This window comes from Cornus florida, unplaced genomic scaffold (genome assembly GCF_030987335.1).
Source record: "Cornus florida cultivar Cherokee Brave unplaced genomic scaffold, ASM3098733v1 CherokeeBrave_3.0.0_Hap2_Chr08, whole genome shotgun sequence".
Taxonomy (NCBI): domain Eukaryota; kingdom Viridiplantae; phylum Streptophyta; class Magnoliopsida; order Cornales; family Cornaceae; genus Cornus; species Cornus florida.
In genome coordinates, this window is record NW_026775578.1 from 4,160,505 (window position 1) to 4,183,690 (window position 23,186).

General features: G+C 37.5%; 1 protein-coding gene across 6 annotated transcripts in view; it reads right to left on the reverse strand.

Annotated features, from left to right (window-relative positions):
* Nucleotides 1-23,186, reverse strand: part of LOC132268980 (uncharacterized) — a 35,336-nt gene that overhangs the window by 6,440 nt on the left and 5,710 nt on the right. For 5 of the 6 annotated variants that reach the window (XM_059769930.1, XM_059769929.1, XM_059769927.1 and 2 more), the window contains exons 8-17: nt 22,798-22,948; nt 22,395-22,581; nt 21,196-21,421; nt 16,239-16,748; nt 15,524-15,581; nt 14,953-15,040; nt 13,049-13,123; nt 12,064-12,147; nt 11,739-11,882; nt 846-915 (exon numbers count right to left, since the gene is read on the reverse strand). In XM_059769930.1, the coding sequence (XP_059625913.1) occupies nt 846-915; nt 11,739-11,882; nt 12,064-12,147; nt 13,049-13,123; nt 14,953-15,040; nt 15,524-15,581; nt 16,239-16,748; nt 21,196-21,421; nt 22,395-22,581; nt 22,798-22,948 (1,593 nt within the window). Of the gene's footprint in view, nt 1-845; nt 916-5,656; nt 5,926-11,738; nt 11,883-12,063; nt 12,148-13,048; nt 13,124-14,952; nt 15,041-15,523; nt 15,582-16,238; nt 16,749-21,195; nt 21,422-22,394; nt 22,582-22,797; nt 22,949-23,186 lie in introns of those variants that run through there. The other variant, XM_059769931.1, reaches the window with a different exon arrangement.

A 23,186-nucleotide genomic window follows, 5' to 3' on the forward strand; every position in this document is an offset into this window, starting at 1 on the left:
GAGAGAGAGAGAGAGAGAGAGAGAAACAATTGCAAATCATCTGGTCCCATGGTTGACGGTGTGAGAACCTGAGATTGTTAGAGAGACAGAGAAGTGGTGACAAATGGTTGCCAATCGTCTGAGGTTGAGCAGTATATGTATATATATATATATAAGGATAATTTTAGTGATTTCTAATAAGAATAAGGGTAAAACTGTAGTATAGTAATATAATCGGGCTGGGTTTGGGGTGGGTTGTACAAAAATCCAAATCTGACTTGGGTTCTAATTTTTTATCCAATGCCCGCTTCTAGGGAACAAAAAAGGCTTCCCATACCCGTCCCATTAGGGGCAGGGCAGGGCGGAAGAAATTGTCGTCCTTAGACCTAGTAGGAAATGGAGCCACAGGTACGGGGACCAAGTTGAATGAATAACCATGCTTGTCAGTGACGACTGACGAGAGAATTTATTCATACCCAATTCATTTGCTAATTGAACAGGAGGAAGTAATCTAGATTCTAGAACTGCCTCAGATAGGAAAGTTCATGTAACACTCCAGTTTTTTCCCAGAAAGAAATATGGAGCATAAAGAAGGAATAAGGCACCAAAATATAGGAGCATAAAGAAGGAATAAGGCTCCAAAATATAGGAGCAAAATTGCAGAAAGATGCAATTAACAGGCCACAAGAAATTCCATATTAGCAACTGTATAAACCTGTCGTATCATGCAACACTGATAATAATTTAAATATAACTATATGCATTGCCTATACAGGTATAAAATGGATAACAGAAAAGAAAGCCGCAGTGCTTCTAGATACATCTAACCATATACAGTAGTAAAATCAGTAAGACAGAAAATTCACCTGGTACTTTGGATGATGTTTTGAGGAACTCCCAGGGATTAATATGCACATTTCCATGAATGATCTAAGTCTGGCACAATAAAACATAACAAGTTATCAATCTTTAGTACCAACCTCAAAGAAGGCATGCAAGATGTTTAATCCATTTACCTCAAATTAATAAAATTCACGCCATGATATTTGTCAAAGTTGTAGTTCCACAGACGCAATTTTCACATCACAATAGACATCTTCTCCTATCCATTTTCAGGGATGTAATATTTACACTCCACTTTTATATTTTTGCACTCTACTTCTTTTTAATAAAATAGACATAATGACCCTCAAAGTGGAGCGAAAGATTACCTTCTGGCATAATTGTGCCATTTCCTTTAAATAGTAATAATAATAAAAAAGAAAAAAACAAAATAAAAACAAGAAAGTAGAGCATGGAAGTGGATTTGGATAAAAAAAGGTTCTGGATTAATCAAAATTGCCATGGTATTAGAGCAAATAGGTTCCGAATTCGGATCTCAACACTTCCCTGATAATGCAACCATAGACTACTCACGAGGGGGAGTCTCACTGCAATTGAGGGAATGTGGTGATAATATAAATAATTAAAATACACCGGACCATGCCAACTAAAAGCTTTAAATTTTGTTGTGCACAAAAGAAAAAGAAAAAAAGAGAACCTTTTAGAGTAGTCAATTGTTAATAAGGATTTCTAAATTCCTTTGAATGTTGCCATGGATGAACCGATGGCAAAATGTTCCACATAGTCTATTTCAACACTACACTAGCTAAAGATATAAATCACCAAATAGATCTTAAAATTTCCAAATTCAGTTGCCAGTGTTCACCTGCTAAGACAATGCCTCACTGAAATTTATCTTTCAACAAGAGTTACCATAACATAAAGTTGTTTTCGCCTAAACGTAGTAATTAACTTGGACAGTTTTTACAAGGAAAAATCTACAATCCTTGAACTTATTATCAATACTCGCCCATTATACAAATGCCTCACTGGAATTTGTAAATGTTTTCAACATGATATGCCATATCATTATTTATAAATCGTTTAGCCCCAAAATAGTAGCTAACTTGGACAAATTTAAAAAGGACTATTCTACAAAGCCTTGGAGAAATATCATAAGCTTTCTGAGAAAAGTAGCTGTAAGAACCGCCATGTGCCAATATAACTTTGGCACATTCATACCACTTAAAAGACATCGAATAACTAACATTAGTTGACGGTTTTTACGCTCTGCCACACCATTTTGTTCAGGGGTATATGGACAAGTAAGTTGATGAAGAATATCCTGTTGGTTCAGTTGAGACCGAAACTCATTGGAAACATATTCAGGACCATTGTCAGACCTAATATTCTTATTCTTAACAACAATTTTAAATTGAGTTTAGTAGAAATATATAAAAAGAAGAGAAAAGAGAGAATTGCGTAAAGGATTGAATGAGATGAATTACCCATTCACAGCTCTAGTATTTATAGATAAAATGAGCGCATGCTCATATTACAAAAAAGGAAACTAAATCAAATCAAAATCAAATCACAACTTATTCTAAAGCATATTCTATGGCATATTCTATAGCATAGTCAAATCTCTGCTATTATGGTAAGTCATACCATAAATCGTGGTATCATATATATGCTATTATATGCATAGTCAAATCTCTGCTATTATGGTAAGTTATACCATAAATCGTGGTATCATAAATGCTAACACTCCCCCTCAAGTTGGTGCGTGGATATCTGAAACGCCCAACTTGGACAATGCATTCTCAAACACAATCTTGCTGACGCCAGCTGCTAAGAGCTTATGACAAATGGAGTGCAAATTTGACCAGAGATGATCTTCTCTCAAATGAAGTGACGGTCCACCTCTATATGCTTAGTCCTGTCATGCTGAACGGGATTTGCTGCTATGCTAATGGCAGACTTGTTGTCGCAGTAGAGTGAGAATGGAAGCGACACTGGAAGGCACAAGTTTGTCGTCAAGGTTTTCAGCCAAAGCAACTCACCTACGCAAGAGCCATAGCCCTATACTCTGCCTCTGCACTAGATCGAGAGACAACATCCTGCTTCTTACTGCGCCAAATAACCAAGTTACCACCAATAGTGATACAATAACCTGAAGTAGACCTCCTATCTGAAATTGATCCTGCATAATCAGCATCTGTCCAAGCCTCAACACATAAGTGACCATGATTAGCAAACAAAATATCATGGCCTGGACACCCTTTTAAGTAGTGAAGAATCCGAATAGCTGCATCAAGGTGTGGGGCACGAGGAGAGTGCATGAATTGACTCACGACACTCACGGCATAAGCAATGTCAGGTCAAGTCATGGATAAATAGTTGAACTTCCCCACAAGTCATTGATACTGACCAATATCTGATAACAACCTCAGAATCAGCCAACCGATGATTCTGCTCAATCGGAGTATCAGCAGGACGAGCGCCAAGCTGACCAGAAGCAGAAAGCAAGTCAAGAACATACTTGCGTTGAGAGATGAAAATGCCAGTCTTGGAGCGAGCCACCTCAATGCCCAAGAAGTATCGTAGGGGACCAAGATCCTTAATCTCAAACTAATGGCCAAGATAGCTCTTAACCTCATTAATTCCAGTAATATCATCGCCGGTAAGAATAATATCATCGACATACACAATGAGAGCAACTGTCTTACCGCCTAAATGACGTAAAAACAAGGTATGATCAGCTGCACTTTGATGGAAACCAAACTTAAGCATTGCAGTGCCAAAGTGATCAGACCAAGCTCGAGGGGACTGCTTGAGGCCATATAAAGAACGACGAAGACGACATACCATACCAGAATGAGCAACCAATATCTGACAACAACCTCAGAATCAGCCAACCGATGATTCTACTCAATCGGAGTATCAGCAGGACGAGCGCCAAGCTGGACCAGAAGCAGAAAGCAAGTCAAGAACATACTTGCGTTGAGAGATGAAAATGCCAGTCTTGGAGTGAGCCACCTCAATGCCCAAGAAGTATCGTAGAGGACCAAGATCCTTAATCTCAAACTAACGGCCAAGATAGCTCTTAACCTCATTAATTCCGGTAATATCATCGCCGGTAAGAATAATATCATCGACATACACAATGAGAGCAACTGTCTTACCGTCTAAATGACGTAAAAACAAGGTATGATCAGCTGCACTTTGATGGAAACCAAACTTAAGCATTGCAGTGCCAAAGTGATCAGACCAAGCTCGAGGGGACTGCTTGAGGCCATATAGAGAACGATGAAGACGACATACCATACCAGAATGAGCAGGAGAACGAAAGCCCGGAGGAGGAACCATGTACACCTCCTCCTGCAAATCACCATTAAGAAAGGCATTCTTGACATCTAACTGAAATAGAGGCCAAGATCGAATTGCAGCAACGGAAAATAATACACGGATGGTATTCATCTTGGCGACAGGGACAACAGTCTCTTGATAATCTGTGCCATAAGTCTGAGCATAACCCTTGGCAACCAATCGGGCCTTGTAACGAGCAACTGACCCATCTGGATTATGCTTAACTATAAACACCCAACGACAACCCACAACCTTTCGTCCAATAGGAAGCGGAACCATGTCCCAAGTCTGATTTTTCTCAAGTGCTTGTAGTTCTTCTGTCATAGCATCACCCCATTGAGGTTGTGCTAGCGCATCTGCAACACTGGAAGGAACGGGAACCGAGGCAACAGAAACAAGAAAACTCAGATAGGAGGGTAAGAGAGCATAATCAGAAACAAAATTAGAAATAGGGCAAGTACAAGAACGTTTATCCTTTCGAAGAGCAATAGGGCGATCATCAAGCGAAACAATAGCTTGAGAAGGCGGAGCTGGTGCCGAAGGAACAGGGCACCCGATCTTGGGAGTAGAAGCTTGTACCTGTTCTCTCCGATTATAAACCTGTGAAAAAGGAACAATTCCCCCTGCTGGAGGGATATCACGAGGAAGAATTATAGAAGAAGAAACAGGTAATGGTAGAGGAGTTGAAGACGGAAGAAGGTGATCATCCATTATATTCAATGGGAACCATTCACTCTGAGAACCAATTGAACCACTATAGTATGGTGTATGCTCAAAGAAAGAAACATCCATGGATATAAACCGCCGACGACTGGGAGGATGGTAACACCTATAACCTTTTTGAGAGTGAGAATAGCCCAAAAACACACACTTCAAAGCCTTGGGGTCAAGCTTTGTACGAGTTTGCCCCAACTGCTGAACAAAGCACACACACCCGAAGACTCGTGGAGGAATCAAAAATAGAGATGAATTAGGATGTAAGACTGAGAGTGGGGCTGCAAAGTTAAGAATCCTTGAAGGAGTCCTATTAATGATGTAAACAGCGGTAAGAACTGCATCTCCCCAAAATGACTGGGGAACATTCATGACAATGCAGATTGCTCTGGCTAAGTCAAGGATGTGGCGATTCTTTCTCTCAAAACGACCATTCTGTTGAGGAGTTTTAACATTAGCCAGCTGATGCGCAATCCCAAATTCTGAACATAACCGTTGTACCTCCCCATAAGTGTACTCTGTACCCTGGTCAGATCGGAATTTTTTAATGGTACGACCATATTAAGTCCGAACCATTGTCATAAAATTTTTAAAAATGGTGTATACCTCATTTTTGGTTTTCATAAGATAAACCCAAGTAATAGGACTATGATCATCAACGAACAACACGAAATATCGAAATCCAAGACTAAAAGTAACTGGTCAAGGACCCCACACATCTGAATGAACAAGATCAAAAGGTGTTAAAGCAGATTTATTACTACTAGCAGGATAATTGGAACAAACATGTTTAGCCATATAACATGTTTCACAGGATAAATCTGACACTGCCACGTTACAAAATAAGGAAGGAAATAAATGTTTCAAATAACCAAAAGAAATATGTCCTAAACGCATGTGCCAACGCATAAGCTGGGCTTTATTAGATGAAACAATATTAGAAAATGAAGCTGAATGTGCTTGCGGTGACAATGAAGCATCCAACAGGTATAAACCGTCCACTTCACGCCCACTGCCAATCGTCCGTTTCGACACCAGATCCTGAAAAATACAATGAGAGGGAAAGAACGTTACACTACAATTTAATTGTTTGGTAACGCTACTAACAGAAATAAGATTTGTAATCAACTTTGGAACATGAAGTCTATTTGACAAAGTTAATGAAGGAGTAACTAATATGTGACCCTTCCCAGCAATGGAAGATGGAGAGCCATCCGCAAGGCGGACCTTGCGTTGGCCAGAGCAGATACTATAAGATTGGAAGAGAGAGGACATACCAGTCATATTGTCTGAAGCACTAGAATCAATGATCCATGGTGTTGAAGATGTAGATACGCTATGTGCAAACGCAATAGTACCTGAGTGGGCATAAGTGGAGGTTGGCTGAGATGATGCCTCCATTTGGTTGAAGAATTGCTTGAACTTGTCCAAATCAGCTTGAGTCAAGGTAACTATGGCAGAAGATGTAGAGGCAGGGTTGTCAGGAGTTGACAACGAGACTGGTTATGTAACAGAATATGCAAAGGATCGAGGCTGTTGTTTCTGTTGCGGTGGACGTCCATGTAGAGCATAATAACGAGATTTGATGTGACCAATTTTTCCACAATGGTCACACCGTCCACGTTGTCGTCCCAGAGGAGGACCGGTGGTAGTGCTCTGAACTGACTGGGATGGTGAAGTTCCTGAAAGGTTGGGAATCCGAACTGCCATAGCAGAACGATCAACTGAAGCAACACCTAATGGATGAGTCCGGTGGCTCTCATCTGACAACACATAGGAATATGCATCCTCAAGAGTAGGGAATGAAGATAAGCCCAATAAATGAACACGAGCATACTCAAACTCGTCGTTCAACCCGGCAAGAAACTGAAACACTCAATTCTTCTCCACAATTCCTGCATATAAAATTGCATCATCTGGATCCTTCCAAGAGTGGAAGGAATCATAATATGACATCTCCTCCCAAATAGCACGAAGCTTGGCGATGTAACCTGCAACTGTCAAGTCACCCTGAGAAATCCTAGTGATATCTCGCCCCAGCTGGAAAATTCGTGCATTATTCTGCCTCTGAGAATAAGTGCGTTGAACTGAATAATCTGCTTAGCAGTCTTCATAAACATATAGCCAACAGCTATGTTTGGTTGCATCGAATTGACTAGCCAAGACATAACCATAGCATTATCTGCAAACCACTGTGGATATGCCTTCTTTGACTCAGCTGGCTCTTTCTCAAAACCAGTAATATAGCCAATCTTGCCTTTGCCACCAATGAACATCTTGGCAGACTGTGCCCAAATCAAATAGTTGGAACCATCCAACTTCACTGTGGTGATTTGAAGTCCTGGATTTTCTGATGAGTTGGTGGGAAAAATGGCACCACCACCCACAGAATGTGAGCCAAGAGAATTAACAGTCGAGGACCCTGAATCTGCCATAATCTGTCACACGACAATAAAAAGAACTCCAAAAACACCACAAATTCTGTTAATAAATTAACGGGTCTCCTCAGACCATAAACAATGTCTCCTCAGACCATTCCCGAAAAATCCAAATACATACCTTTTTTAAGGAGCGCTGCCTGCTTACATATAGCCAGACAGCCTCCTTCTTAATATTCGGAACCGCTTTGTAAACTAATTTTTTTTTTTACCCAAGCCCTTCTAGGTGTTGAAAACCAACTATCACAATTTACCCAACCCTAGAAGAGTGAAAAAGAAATTGTAAAACTTAAAAATACCTGTTTTCGATCACAAAACAGCAACACAGAAAAACATGTGTAGGCAACGTCACACGATATCACAAACAGCCTAAGGTAGCTGTCGCACAAGTAGCAAGGCTGCTGAAAGGTGTGGAAAGGTGTTGGCTCTAATACCAAGTAAAAATATATAAAAAGAAGAGAAAAGAGAGAATTGCGTAAAGGCTTGAATAAGATGAATTACCCATTCACAGCTCTAGTATTTATAGATAAAATGAACACATGCTCATATTACAAGAAAGGAAACTAAATCAAATCAAAATCAAATCACAACTTATTCTAAAGCATATTCTATGGCATATTCTATAGCATAGTCAAATCTCTGCTATTATGGTAAGTCATACCATAAATCGTGGTGTCATATATATGTTATTATATGCATAGTCAAATCTCTGCTATTATGGTAAGTTATACCATAAATCGTGATATCATAAATGCTAACAAGTTTTGATCATTTGGAGGAATTGAGTAAACAAGGGAAAAACTTTAGATTTCTTTTTTAAGTAAATATACCCATGTGATATAATAACGATGCCCCAAAAAAGCCGTAACAGGAGAAGGACCCCCACACATCAGAATGTACGAAATCAAACATATTAGGTGTACGATGTATATGAGAAATATAACTGGTTCTGGTATGTTTAGAAAGCTCACAAATCTCACATCGAAACTTATTATCCTTACAAGTCGTTATCAATGAAGGGAAAAGCAAACATAAATACTGAAAGTTTACATGCCCAAGGCAAGCATGCCATAAATTTAAAGTTTGAAAAGAAAAATCTTAAGACCTAGAAACTGGAAGAACAGAGGCTTGAAGCAAGTGGAGGAGGTGTTGGTGGAGGATACCTAAAGTAGTAGAGACCATCGTGCTAATATCCCCTGCCAAAAATCCTCTTCGAACACAGATCCGTAAAACACAGCAATGAGGAAAGAAAATCGCTGCACAGTTTAGTGATTTGGCAAGTTTGCTAATAGATAGAAGATTAGATGCAAAGTTAGGAACATGAAGAACAGATGGCAAAATAATATCAGGGGATAGATGAACATCTCTTTTACTACGAATAATGGTGGTTGACCCATCGACTAAAATAACAGCCTGAATAATAGGGGTAACGAGAGTAGAAAATAATGACAACTCACCAGTGATGTGATCATTGGCTCTAAAATCTAGAACCCAAGTAGGTTTTCCCTTTTTAACAAGAAAAACAAGAGTACCTGTAGCTATAGTAGTCGTGGGAATAGAAGAGCCAACCCTGGTAGATAAAGCTCCAAACTGCTCCTGAAGCTGACCAATTTGGGACTGTAACTGATTGAAGTCCTGAAAAGATGGTCTGGGAGGAGTTGAAGCAGGAGGGACAACAATCTGTGGAGTAGTATACCCACCAATAGTATCGGCTACTGCAACAGTTCGGCCACGACCAGAAGGACGATTGTGAGAAAATTTCTACTTTAACTCGAGATAAAGCTTAAATCAACGATCCTTTACATGACCCATGGCTCCACAATGTTGACAAATAAATAACCTTTCCCTCTGAAAGTCTAAAATTAGCAGCAAGAGTCATTTGATCAACTGGAGTCTCTGGGAAAGCTACTTGTTGAGAGATCTGACGTCTATGCTCCTCATGGTCAACAGTAGCGAAGGCAATATATAAATCAGGCATAGGAGAGGTGTTTATGATATGAATTCTAAGAGCATCATACTCAGATCGTAAACCCATCAAAAACTGGTAGGGATGCTGGCAGTCCAGTCTCTTGACCAAAAGAGTTGCAGCTACTTCAGAGAAATTGGAGAGAGGTTCATACTGTGTTAATTCTTCCCACCTAGACTGGAGGTACCCAAAATACTCTGATACTGACAACTTGAGTGTCTCCTAAGATGCATGAGCAATCTCCTGACAGAGTTCAAAGATACGAGCATCATTACGGGAATGGGCATACATCTTGTTAAGGGCTTGCCACAGACAAAAAACGGAAGTGTGAAACATGAACATATTATAGATACGCTCCTCCATTGAGTTGAAGATCCAACCCAGAATGGTGCACCTGTCCATGTCCCATGTAATATTTTTGGTATCCGTCTTTTCCGATTCCTTGACTAGACCCAAAAGCCAACCAGTTTTCCCTTTCCCTCCAATATAGAGTTGAAGAGAACGGGACAAAGATACGAAGTTGCGCCCATTAAAAAACACACTAGTAACCCGTTGTGCCGGAGTATGATGTGCCGAAGATAAAGTATGCTGAACCGAGGAAAGTGTTATTTTGGCTACATTCAAAAAAACAAAAAAAAAAGGAGTCAAAAACCCGAGGGGTCCGGTGCAAAGGCTAGGAGGAGATGGGGGTGCGCCGGAGGTGAGGGAAAATGGAGAAAGGGAGAGAGAAGGTGGCGGCGTTGGAGAGGAAGATGGGGAGGCGAAAGTTTTTGTTTTGCTCTGATACCAAAAAGAAGTTGTTTTGGGTTTTGGCTTACTCAAACCGAGAGCCAAGAGCTATATTTATATACAAGAATAGGGTACAAAGAAAGGAAACCAAATCAAAGAAACAGGAAATATGCCAAAATCTACGTGATCCCATGATTATGAGGATCTTATTTACTTGATCCCATGATTACAAGGATCTTATCTACGTGATTTCATAATAATAGAAATTTTACATAAAGCACCTAATAAAAGGCTGAAAATAGCTAATAAAAATAAAAATAATAATAATACAGATATTTCAACATAACCAAATTGTTCCACAAAGTTTCTCGTGCAATGCAAACCATTTATAACGGGTCGGGTGATTCACGATCCAACCCAAAAGCTTAAGCTATTAAGTGGTGCTAACACCAAACCCATATATTTACCCAATTACTTCCCCATCCGGATCCAATAAGGAAAAGCTCCCCTCATAACATTATCCCCCACCCCAACTCACAATGCCCTCGTTGTGGTCGGGCCACCCTGCCTTATCAGTTGGATTTTATAAAATAGACAAACCTAAAGAACCAAATTGTTCCACAAAGTTTCTTGTGCACTGCAGACCATTTATAACGGGTCAGGTGCTTCACGATCCAACCCAAAAGCACGTTTAGGTAGTGCTAATACCCAACCCATATATTTACCCAATCACTTCCCCATCCAAATCCGATAAATACAAGACTCCCCTTGTAACATTATCCCCCACCCGAACTCACAACGCCCTCGTTGTGGTCGGGCCACCCTTCCTACCCTGGTGTGCGCACCCGGACACCTCAAGGCCGGGCGCTTGACATGACACCGGATCAAGGACTAGTTTGACTTTAATACCAACTATAAAGGGGTGGGTGCTTCCCGATCCGACCCAAAAACTTTAAGCTATTAGGTGGTGCTAACACCCCGCCCATATATATCCAGTTACTTCCCCCCCATCCGGATCTAATATGGGATAAGACTCTCCTTGTAACATCATTCCAGTTGAATATGCGGTAAGACAATAAGAACCAAAAAGAAAATGGGGTGAGGAAAGATTTAATGGATAACCTTGTGGCAAACAAGATTTGTATGGTGAAATTTAAACAACAGCTGATTGTAGCACATGAACAATGTGTCCAATTTCACATCCATCTCATGTTTAACATCAAAGCTGGCAATTATATTACCAATTTCCTAATTAATTTGAAATTTTTATGACAAAGTACCATATACTTACCGACAAGAGAGTGAGACTGACATACCCGAGAGAGATAATGCAAGAGTAACTCCCTATATATCCCTATATAAAAGTTGTGGAATTAATATATCACTGTCTTAAAACAGTTTTATAATATATTGTTGAACCAAAGCTGACATTACCATGACACGTTACCCGGTTCAATATAGCAAACAATTTTGTGCCTACACCGCAGACTTACTCATAATGTATCTCACACAAAACCCTTTCACTCAAGTTAATGAACAAATTGTAACAGATGTCATAGCACTATCAAAGTAATTAAGAGTTCATTTTGAAAAAGAAAATCCTACTTATATTGAACTAGCACTATTAAAGTCGTTAAGAGTTCATTTTAAAAAAGAAAATCCGACTTGTATTGAAGAGTTAATGAGGAAAAGTCTCCATGTTTCCCAATGACACAACTCACTTATATGCAAGCTCCTTGAAGCCTTCATTCCAACCCTGAAGATGCTGATCTAGGAGAGCACGTGTCAAAGCGTTTATCTGAAACACATCTGGGGATCCTAAAATCAACTCTAAGATCACAACACCAACGCTCCACATATCATACCTATCAGATAAAACAAGTAATGGCACAAAATCAGTCCATCAATAAAATGGTAGTCTACAAAAATAACAAACGAAGATGAATCATTTTCTGTTAAACATGAAGATGCACGCTATGCGTTTCAGGTTTATAGAAGAAAAAAAAACGCTAAACATCAATAATGATTAAATGGAACTCAACGTACTTCAAAACTGTGCTTGCTGGGCCCTGATACCAACTAGCATTTAGGAAAGCTTCTGGAGGAGTATACTCATCAGTTTGTTCAGCTCTGAGAAACACACATATAGACAGAAATGAAAACATGAAGTTACACAGCTAATAATAATAATTATTATGAACATTCCACTTCTTGTGCTAATATATCTTGGTGGACAAAATAGTGAACCACCTCCTCATATTTGATTTTAATTTTTAAGTGTTCAAAAATTGCCTAAAAGCCATAAAGTATAGCACCCAAGTAAAGACCCATCCCCTTGTGGCTGTAGGAAGATGATGGTAGTTTCACATATAAAACGAACATGGATCACAGCTACAGAAGGATGGAGATTTAGGGCAAGCAACAAGAAAAATAATATTAACTCCCTTGTCACTGAAATTCTTCAACTAAAACAAGGGAATGCCACAAAATATGTTGCTAAACCATAAAAAGTCTTCAAAGAGCATTGCTTTTGTGTAGAAGTGTGTTTTCAAACAATTAAAGAGTCTATGGCTGTTCACAGAAAGAAAGAAAGGGAAAATAAATAAATAAAGAAGAAGAAGAAGAAGAAGAAGCAACTAGACTTATTTAAGAGAATCTACAGAGAGAAAACTTCCATCCATATGTTTAGATTTGTGGTCTTACAAACGATAGATGTAGGGTTTCCTTAAGAGTGCAAGCTTGATAAAAGTTTTTTTTTTTATTTGAAAGAATAGGTAACAGCTTACTTGTGATCATGATCTAAGGTAGAAAACCACTCAAAGGAATGAACTCTGCTTAATTGATAATAATTGAAACTTATCCAGCAATTTATGCCCATTTAGTACGGCAGTGCTTAGCTATTTCTAGTTTTGAAGTAACTTTGATCTTTAAAGGGAATGATCTTTGAGGTAACAGAGCACAGAGGTTAAACTTGTCTATGGATAAACATAAATACAGGAAGAGGGAAAGTCTCCGTGGAGAAATGACATACCTAGAAGGTCCAACTGACCCATATAAATGCTTCATCGTGAAGTCATCCATTGCGCTGCCAAAGTCAATAATGCGCCTACAATTGACCACAAAAGCATACATAACCATTATATAAACAGGAAAAACTACAAAAACGCCCTGATCTAGTTAAAAGTCATTCACAATACAAGTATGACATGAAATCAATTTCTAATAGTGCAAATTCAATAAGTTAATCAATTGCTTAGTGCAGTAGTAAAACCAGAGCAGTTTCTGCCCTTCAGGACAGCCACTTAGTTTAAACAATGCCAAAGGTCAAGCATGTATCAGTGTGCCCCTCCTAAAACCACCCTCAATAATAAGGACCAGCACTTGGAAATAGCGTTAGAATAACTAAACAAAATAATGCATATTATCCTCATTGGAACAGCTACAAACTTTATACAAGGTCAATGTTGAAAGGATAAAGAAAAGAGAACACAGTGCAGACACATCATGTTGAATTAGGCAACCAAAGCAAAACTCGATATTGTTGAGCAAAAAAAAAATGTTTACTACAAAACATCATAGCATGTCATTAGTTGAACCATAGACCCAACAGAAAATACCGAGTTCAGCATATACTATTGGTGACTAATTGAACTTTAAAACTTGTGAAGGTTGTTGCTCGTCTTATATCACCAGGCAAAAGTCTAGAGAAAACTAAAGGTGGAAGGAAAGGTGAAACCCCCACCGCTCCTCAGCGGAAGGGAAAGAGGAGAAAAGAAATCTCAAAGTGCACCACATCTCTCTCAAATGGGAGTGTTATCCACTTATATGCTGGGTATACCAAATATATATCTATATCAAGAAAAAGACTTACATTTACAGGTTAGAGAACCTTATCTAAATAAACCTTAGGTGCGAACATGATAAGCTTAATCTAACCACCACAAGAGTCCTATAAAGATTTGGTAGTTGCCTTAATCATCACCCAAAAAACTCACTCACTAGGAAACTAAAATAATTAACATACTGTAATAAAATCTCTGTGGCAGTATAGGAGAATCCATGTGAACCATATTACCAAGTTAAGAATCTCACCCTATCTGATTACACCTTTCAGTTTCCATATCAAAACCTATCCCCACGCATAGAAGCATACATCTCTAGACATCCAACATGTGATAATGCATTCCTGAAAAGGAAGGCCCATAACAATCAAGATGGGTCAACACTACAACCCGAGTCAACCAACCTAGCAGGTTTGGATTGGTTTCTGAAGTTCATCAGTCCAGTTAGGTTCACAAGTACTAACTAGTAATAACCAATTTTATTCATTTCACTTCCAAATTAGAAGGTCAATAAATTAATTTAATCAGGAACAGTATTTAAAAAATCAAAGCTTGGTCCCTGCTGTTACATAAAGAAGAGAGGAATGAAGCCCACATCAACTGACAGAGCAAAAAAATATACACTCACAATCCCCTACATCCCACTCAATCCCTCATCTGAAGGTCATAGAACTGTTTGAATGGACCCTTTTGGGCATGCCAAGTCCACTACATGTTAAAACCAGAATATATCCGTGCTTCTGGCTTATACTAAACCAACACAGTTTATCTTCTTGATTTGGTTTGTTTCAGTTTTAAGGCCTTCAGTTCAGTTTTGGATAAATACTTCGGTTTGTTAAGGATTTGTGATGAACTCAAGCAACCTAGAAAGGTGCGCCCCTACTACTTTGTGATACTGATCTCAGTGCAAATTAGGTACTTAAACCAAACAAGTTTCTCAGTACAAACACAAGAATGCCTCAAGCCAAAAAAACATAGAAAAATCCATTTAGCAATAAACAGGATGAAGCTGACAACATTTGGAAACATAATCCTACAAAGAAGAAAAGTGAAAGTTAAACACCATAACAGTGAAAAGAAAAGGTTAAAGTACATTTTGGTGCTATATTTCTTGTCTCCAGTTGGGCTTCCTTTCAAGCATCTCCCAGAGTCCTGATCTTCAAAACAAATGACCATGTTCTCTTCCAAGAAGAAATATAAAGAAATACTTAGTTAGCAACTCAACATATTCCTGAAATAATGGCAATTTCCACTGGGTCATTTAAAAACAAAATTGAAAGAAAATAAGAAAAGGGGAAACAAAAAAAAGGAAGGAAAGAAGAAGAAGAGAGCTCCAGAGATTACAGAGTACAAAGCACATATCCCTAAAAAGTGAAAAGGAACAATGCATAAAGAGGTCTATGATTGCTCACTAACAAAAGATGCATTTATGACATGAGAAAGACAAACTGAGTCACAAATGGTTTCTACATAAATTCAAAAAAATATTGTAAAGGGCAATAAAATACTTATAAATTTATTCTCTGAAGTGTTACTCAACAAAACAAAAATAATCTGAGCTTGGATCGACCAAGGACGTCATAATATCTTCCAACGACAATAATGTTGTTTCTGATTTCATAAAATGATAATTTATAGCATATAAAAGGTAGTAAAGCCCTCACCAGGTTTAATATCCCTGTGGACGATATTGCGGTCATGACATGACTTCAGCGCCATCAACTGAACAAAGTCAAAGGAAGTACATAAGCTTATATTGTTGCAGACATAACTTAAGGAACTAAATAACTCTTTGGTATTTACAAACCCAGATTGAAACTTGTAGTTCTATCAAAAAGCAAAGATATAAGCCCGAAAATCCACAATCTAGGGCTTACAACCGATTAATACTAAAACTCCAATTGTTAGTTATTCTAGAGTTTCAAACTGATAATACACAGAACTCATCATGATGGCTCATGCACTATTTTATCAATTGACATTAAGAAGCGTTTAAGCTTGACGAGAACATGCACTAGGAAAAATTATCCAAAGAAATCAATCCATTCATAAATTAACCATGTTCCACATGTGCAGAGAAATTATACTACACACAATATGAAAGTTGAAAAGTTTTGACAACCGAGTCATCCATCCTCTTATGGGAAGAATCACATGCACAGAAGATGCAACATCAACCCAAGTGAAAGTAAGAAATATATAAGCCACAGATTCAAAATTAGAAAAAATATATATATTAAAGACTCATGGTAGTAGAAAACTCAATCCAAAACAAATATAAATCTTATGCAAGGTCACAACGTAAAGATGGAATGATATCCAAGTTACAAAATTCTAATGATAGTATAAAGATAAATCAGAAAAAGAGTGCAGAATTACCAATTGCCATATAATATTGCGCATTTCCTCCTGTCCTGCTTCAGTTGTCTTCAACCAATGCCACCACTTTGATGGACGCAATATCTGGACACGCTTCACGTGTTCATCATTTACTTCATCGGCATCATTTTCCATTTCTTCTGATGTATACAGAAGCTTTGACAATGACATGCCTTCATGGCGAAATACAAGCCATATTTCATTGGATCGAGACTCAAAAGACTCTACATATCTTGCAATATGATTCAGACCTCCTTCGTACATAGCTCTCTGAAGTCCATTTTTGTTAGGGAAATTATTTTCAAAATTCCAGGTGTTTCCAATCTCATGAACAACTGTATCATTTGTTTTTGACGACAGGTCATAGAAATCTGGTTGTGATTCCTTCAAGAAAGAGTCGGATATTGCAGCTGACAGTGAACCCACTAAAAATGAAGAGGCATTCAAGAAAACCTCCCCAAAATGCTTCTCCCTTAGCCCGCTCAAGTAAACAGTGGTCCCTTTCTCCACCTGTTAACAGTAACTAATCATTTGATGCTACAAGCATTCGAGAACTATTAAAACTGGAAAAGAATGGTTATCAGTCAGCCAAATCTGCTAAAGAAGTAACTAAAAAGGATTGATATACAATAAGCTGAAGGCCACGTCAACTGCTTATGTACCTCTCACGACTACAAGAATATTAAAACAAATCATTCTACAAAACTTGACCTCATATCCAAAAAAATTGATACAAAAACAAATATAGACCCAAAAAAATATATATATGTATGACAAAGAAGCAAAGATCTTATATACCACTTAGTTTTATTACTTTAGTGGACAAGTAACAATAGTAATGGCTTAAGACTTGACCTCATGTCCAAGTAAACTCATACAAAATAAACATAGAAAAAGAAATGTGGCACATAAAGCAAAGATCTTTTATACCACCTAGTGTTTGTTACTTTAGAGGACAAGAAGAATAGTAAGAAGCCAATTACTTCTCTAATATTCAAAACAAAAAAACCAAAACCACTCGAACTAATGAGACTGCAAGGAGTTGTGTTATAACAATTTGTAAGCAGTCATTTAAAGTGCACGGGGGTATATATATAGAGAGAGAGAGGAGAGAAAACTAATGAATCATATACATTGCAATTCATTATCTTTCTCACATGGCCATCTATAATTAGGCCTTGACAAATTTTTCCCTACATGTACTTCAATAAAGATCTTTGTTATCGAGCTATGAGATCATTACTTAATAAAAAAATGAGCATGTGTGACAAACTAGTATGCAAGAGTATTAAAAAGGCTCAATTTGACTTTTCAAATCACACGGAGACACCAAGTATAGTAAGCACAGACTTCAGCACGACATTAAAAAAAAATTAATAATAATAATAATGCGGATATTTGTTCAACACGGAACAATTGAGTTGTGACAGAAAACTCTATACAAGAAAACATGATGTTCCACATAAAAAGTGATGCCAGAAATGCTGCTAGACTAAAGGCTTTTTTTCCCCCCTCTGCTAGACTAAAGTGAATGTGCCATAAAGTAAGCAGACCATTTTTCTCCTTTATCAGTAAAAAGTGTGCTCACTATTGCACACCAGGTACACACCACCTTCTTCACCTTCAAAAGCTACACAAATGACAGAAGATAATGCTACCATTTGAAGACTTAATAGTACATGTATTTAGGCAGAAACAAATAAATATAGCAAAACAGTGTAAGGACAATAATAGCACTCAATTACAAACTTTACAGAAAATGATACATAAGGTTGATAAAACATTGAGAAGATTTAAGCAAAGATAATATCCTTCACATGATAGCAGTAACTTTAACTTTTATTTACCAGGAAAAAAATGAAGAGAGAGAGAGAGAGAGAGAGAGAGAGAGAGAGAGAGAGGGTTCATAAAAGCATGTGATCCTGTGCTACCAAATCAACACTTCAAGAGGTCTGGATGAAGAGATAGATGCACCATATGTGCTGGATAAAATATTTAAGATAGCAAAGGAAAAGGCAGCAGTTAAACAGTAAAGAACTTCAAATTCTCAACCTCTAATGAGAGTAGGAGATTGAACATCTTAATTCTTAACATAAAGTCTTGCTTGGACTACCAGTCTGCTGATTAAGTTTCAAGCAGAATTCTCAACTTCATTAAGACAGGAATGCCGGATGGCATTCAAATCACCCGACCACCTCCGGTTAGGAAGTATGAAGAAACAAATAAATATAGCAGCACAGTGTAAGGACAATAATACTACTCAAACTAGGAAATAATAATAATAATAATAATACTTACAGACTTTACAGAAAATGATACATAAGGTTGATGAAAACAATGAGAAGATTAAGCAAAGATAATATATCCTTCACACAATAGCAGTAACTTTAACTTTTATTTACCAGGAAAAATAAATAAAGAGATGGAGAGAGAGAGAAGGAGAGTTGATGAAGAGGTAGCAGTAACTTTAACTTTTATTTACCAGGAAAAAAAATAAAGAGATGGAGAGAGAGAGAGAGAGAGAGAGTTGATGAAGAGATGGATGCACCATATGTGATGGATAATATACTTAAGATAGCTAACGAAAAGGCAGCAGTTGACCAGTAAAAAACTTCAAATTCTCAACCTCTAATAAGAGTAGAAGATTGAACATCTTAATGCTTAACATAAAGTCCACCAGTCTGCTGATTAAGTTTCGAGCAGAATTCCCAACCTCATTAAGACAGGAATGCCGGATGGCATTCGAATCACCCGACCTTCTCCGGTTAGGAAGTATGAAGAAACTTATTGGTGCAAAAATTGTGTTCCAATTTTAATTAATCCAGTGAAGGTGAGGTTTGAACTAAGGACCTTGTCTACTCTAATGATACCATGTTAACCACCATCTACTCTAAAAGCTTAAACCATTTGAGAGGAAGTAATTTTAATATTTAAATACTACAACATCGTTAGGTGAGAGTCTCACCAAAAAGCAGAAATTCTGAGCGACTTCTTGAATCCAGAATAATAAACTATAAGAAACACTAGCATATTCAACCAACCAATATTAAGCAGGCAAAAACATTGAGGAACAAATCTAGCTCCCTAGTTTCAGAAAATGCCTACATAAGATAATAGCACTCATATTCAGAAGGATGATCCAGTGCCACTTAATTCTCAATAGCAAAAGGCCCAAGCAATCAAAAAGCAGCAGGAACCAACTACTAGAAAACACCTATACCACAAGGAAACAGCAAGCAGAGCTTAAATACTAACATATGGGCCATTGAAGGTGTGTCGATGGAACTATGCTACAAGTTGTGGATTAGCTGGGCTAGTAAGTAAGTCCATTATCTACCAATCCTAAATTTGGAAACAGCAAGCAGAGCTTAAATACTAACATATGGGCCATTGAAGCCTCTTATGGCTTCTTCTCGATAGCACTTCTTGTTATAATAACCAGTAAAACTAACCCAAGACTTGCCCTATTCCTCACAGACCTTTACCATCACGCTGAAATGGTTTCTTCTCTGCACCACTTCAAAAAACTTTCTCTGCATAATCTTGTTGAAGTTGGAATAGTCAACAGTGTCTTAGAAAGGCTCAAAAATAAGTTAACCATAATATTCTTACACTAAAATTGTTTAATATTTCAAAAGGTAGCCTAATTTATATTGCCATACCATTTTGTGTCTCCATATATTATCATGAGCCATGAGACATCCAAATACCCCTGAATATGCAAACTGAGACCCTAAATCGCAGCCCAACTCAAAGAAATGAATTGACATAATGATGCAGGATAGGTGGGAGCACTTCGAAATTGAAATTCAAGGATAATAAGAGAGAATGAGAAAGAAGAGAATAAAGACGAATGAGGGAGAAGGAGGAGGAGGGGGAAGAAATATCTGTAATCACTTGATATTCAATTCAATAATTGTCAAAGGTGTCTTAGCAATGTTATCAACCTACATGTAAATAGGCATCAAGGAAAACCCTAATCAAATCCTACTACCTAAAATAAAACCCTAATATCTTAAGTTACTAAAATATCCCTAAAATTAAAACCTTATTTAAAATAAGTAAATAAACAAAACTCCCTAATTCTATCTGTCATCCCCACACCACCAATAGTAGGTGTGGGTCATGTGCACTTCAAGGTCTCGGGTCATGTCCGGTTCTCCGTCACATAATCTTGACGTATGATACAATATCCACCATTCAGTAAGAGAAGAATACCTCTTTGTAAGCCAAAAACTCGAGAATCTGGGCCCACACCAATCACGTAAAGTTATTATGATCCAAGAAAAGTGACCCTGGTAGTTTTGGATGCTTTTAGTTATTTTAATTTTCAGACATGATTGACAAACCTCCATTATTCTAGGTTTTCACAGCTAAGAAAATTTTCGAGTTAATAAAACCGATCAACAATACAATTCAAGAGACTGCAGCAGTGGACTAATTGGGTTATTTTGTCATTTTACATCCATTTAGGTTTTGCAAAACCCTACTTTTCTTCCCCATTCCTGGAAACCTCTTCTACCAATACCAAGCTACCCTAATATAAATCATAGTAAACCCTAAAACATAATTCTTCATTATAGCACAAAGAGTTTAAACGGTTCTGCATCAACAAGAGACCTAAATTTAAGTTACCACCAATCATCGATTTCAAGGTGCTTTAAATAAACTTATTTTTTCAATATTAGCGAAGAAGTGAGACTGCAGAGGGAGAGAGAGAGAGAGCATAAAAGAATGAGATGAAATACGGCACCATCTTAATTTGATCACAATGGCTTCCCTAAATTCTAACTGGACCAGTGAACCTTCTTAACTTAGAGTCAGATTAATTCAAAAATAAGTTAAATACTTGAGATATCATATATTATGATGAGAGAGAAGGTTTGTACGAACAAAAAGGGGCAAAAGAGAGGAAGTAAACTATAAAGGTTCAATGTAAGTTAATTGAACAAATTACCATTATACGCTTCAAGATGAACAAGTTGTCATCAGGAGGACTAGCATTGCAATCATGAGCAGACGAGTTTGTTTGTGAAGCTCTACCACAAGTGTTGAAATTATTAAATGATTTTTTTTTGTTTTTACCCCAAGTCGAAGCATTGCTGCCTTCAGAGCAGTTCCAATGAAATGCCAGCCAAACTTCACCATATGATCCACGATCAAACCTCTTCTTTAGAATGTACCTAGTAACCGATAATGACAAGTCATATTAGGATATGAAAAAGAAAGCATAAGCTTCATCTATGAAACAAAAAATATATTAAAAGTAAATGCAAACTACAAAAAAGGTCACAAATTCAAAGAACACCAGCTAATGAATAAGTTTAATGCTGAATCGGCTGTCCAGAAAGTCACAAATCACATAAAATTATAAAAGTTATCCCAATACAACTAACTTCATCACTTAACAATATTGAAGCATGAGTGGAGCGACCAGTGAAGTACCCTCAATTCCTCTTGTATATAGTCCATCATTCAAGGCTTTACACAATCCACCCCAATCTAATATAAGCACACCCTTGCATGGTCACAAGCAATATGAGCAAACTCAAACAGCTCAACCAATGAGAAATATCTTGGAAGGTCCAAGGTGCAGACACAGTAATAAAAGGCCCACACTTCGGAGCAATCAATTTGAAGCAAACCAACTAAACCTGCATTTCTTGTGTCTAAGATAGAAAAAAAATCCTTTTTATAATAGATAATGAGAATCAGACCCCTGGCCCACCCCTCACAACAAACATTATAATAGCACCATTACAGCCATGTTATAAAGGCTATTGACAAGGGGTTTTTTTTTCAATAGACTGAAAAGCATATTATTTATAAGTTGATCTTATATTTTTTCATGCAAGACGTTCTTTTGAATGAAATGTCTGAGACAACAAATCAACTTGGATTTTACAACAATTGACCCCCTCAATGCAACCATTACTCCATGGTTTTGAGTCTCTTGAAAAAGATCATGATAGATTCTATAAAATCTCCACGTTATCACAGATTAATAAAATAAGTGGATGCTATAAAAAAATTCACAGGAGATCCATGTTAGTGCCACATGAAGGCATGAACACTACCTTGAAGGAAATTCCATCATTTATAAATTTGGAATGCTTAGTGACGATAAAAGCAACACATTAAAGAAAGGAAACATACCTTGGGTCAGGGGTTGCATGCTCAAATGATCCATAATCTGAACCAATATTATGGATAGGTATTGATTCAAGAAAACCCAAGAAGCTAGCAAAGCCTTCAGGATTTATGCATTGATCTTTACCCTCATTATTAGTCATCCCAAGGTGCAAGCACATGTTCTGGTCATTATAAAAATTTAAATGTCCACCTACATCATAAACACAACAATTAGAAGTGACTCTGTGTTAGTCCATTTGAGTTAACAAATTACAAAATCAATTTAATCTCTCTCTCTCGCGCGCGCGCGAATACACTTAAAATTTCAAAGAAATTCTAAAATTGAGAGTGACATAAAACAATTTTGAAAAGGAAGAAAATAGATTGTGAATATACTGTAGAAGAATCACAGAAGCAACTAACTTACCACAGCATTGATCAAGGGCCTCAGGTAAAGCCTGTGGTATATCATACATATCTTGCTGGTCAAGCTTCTGAACCGAGAATGTGTAATTGACATTTTCATTAAGATTTTCAGATAGATAAAAACAACCAAAGCTGCTCTTTTTTCCTTCAACCTAAAGTAGAATGAAAGCAAACATCATCATCCATGCAACATCCCCTCGACTGCTGGTGCAAACATCAAAATGAAAAGAATAACAAGATAACATTCATCTAAAGAAATCATTATCATTGTCAACTGTAATCATCACCTGGTCGAAGAAGATTAAATTGGATGAATGAAACCAAATAATTCATCCTTAATAGTACAAGATAAATTAAACTCAAAGGATAGTGCCCATTATTGAACTGCTC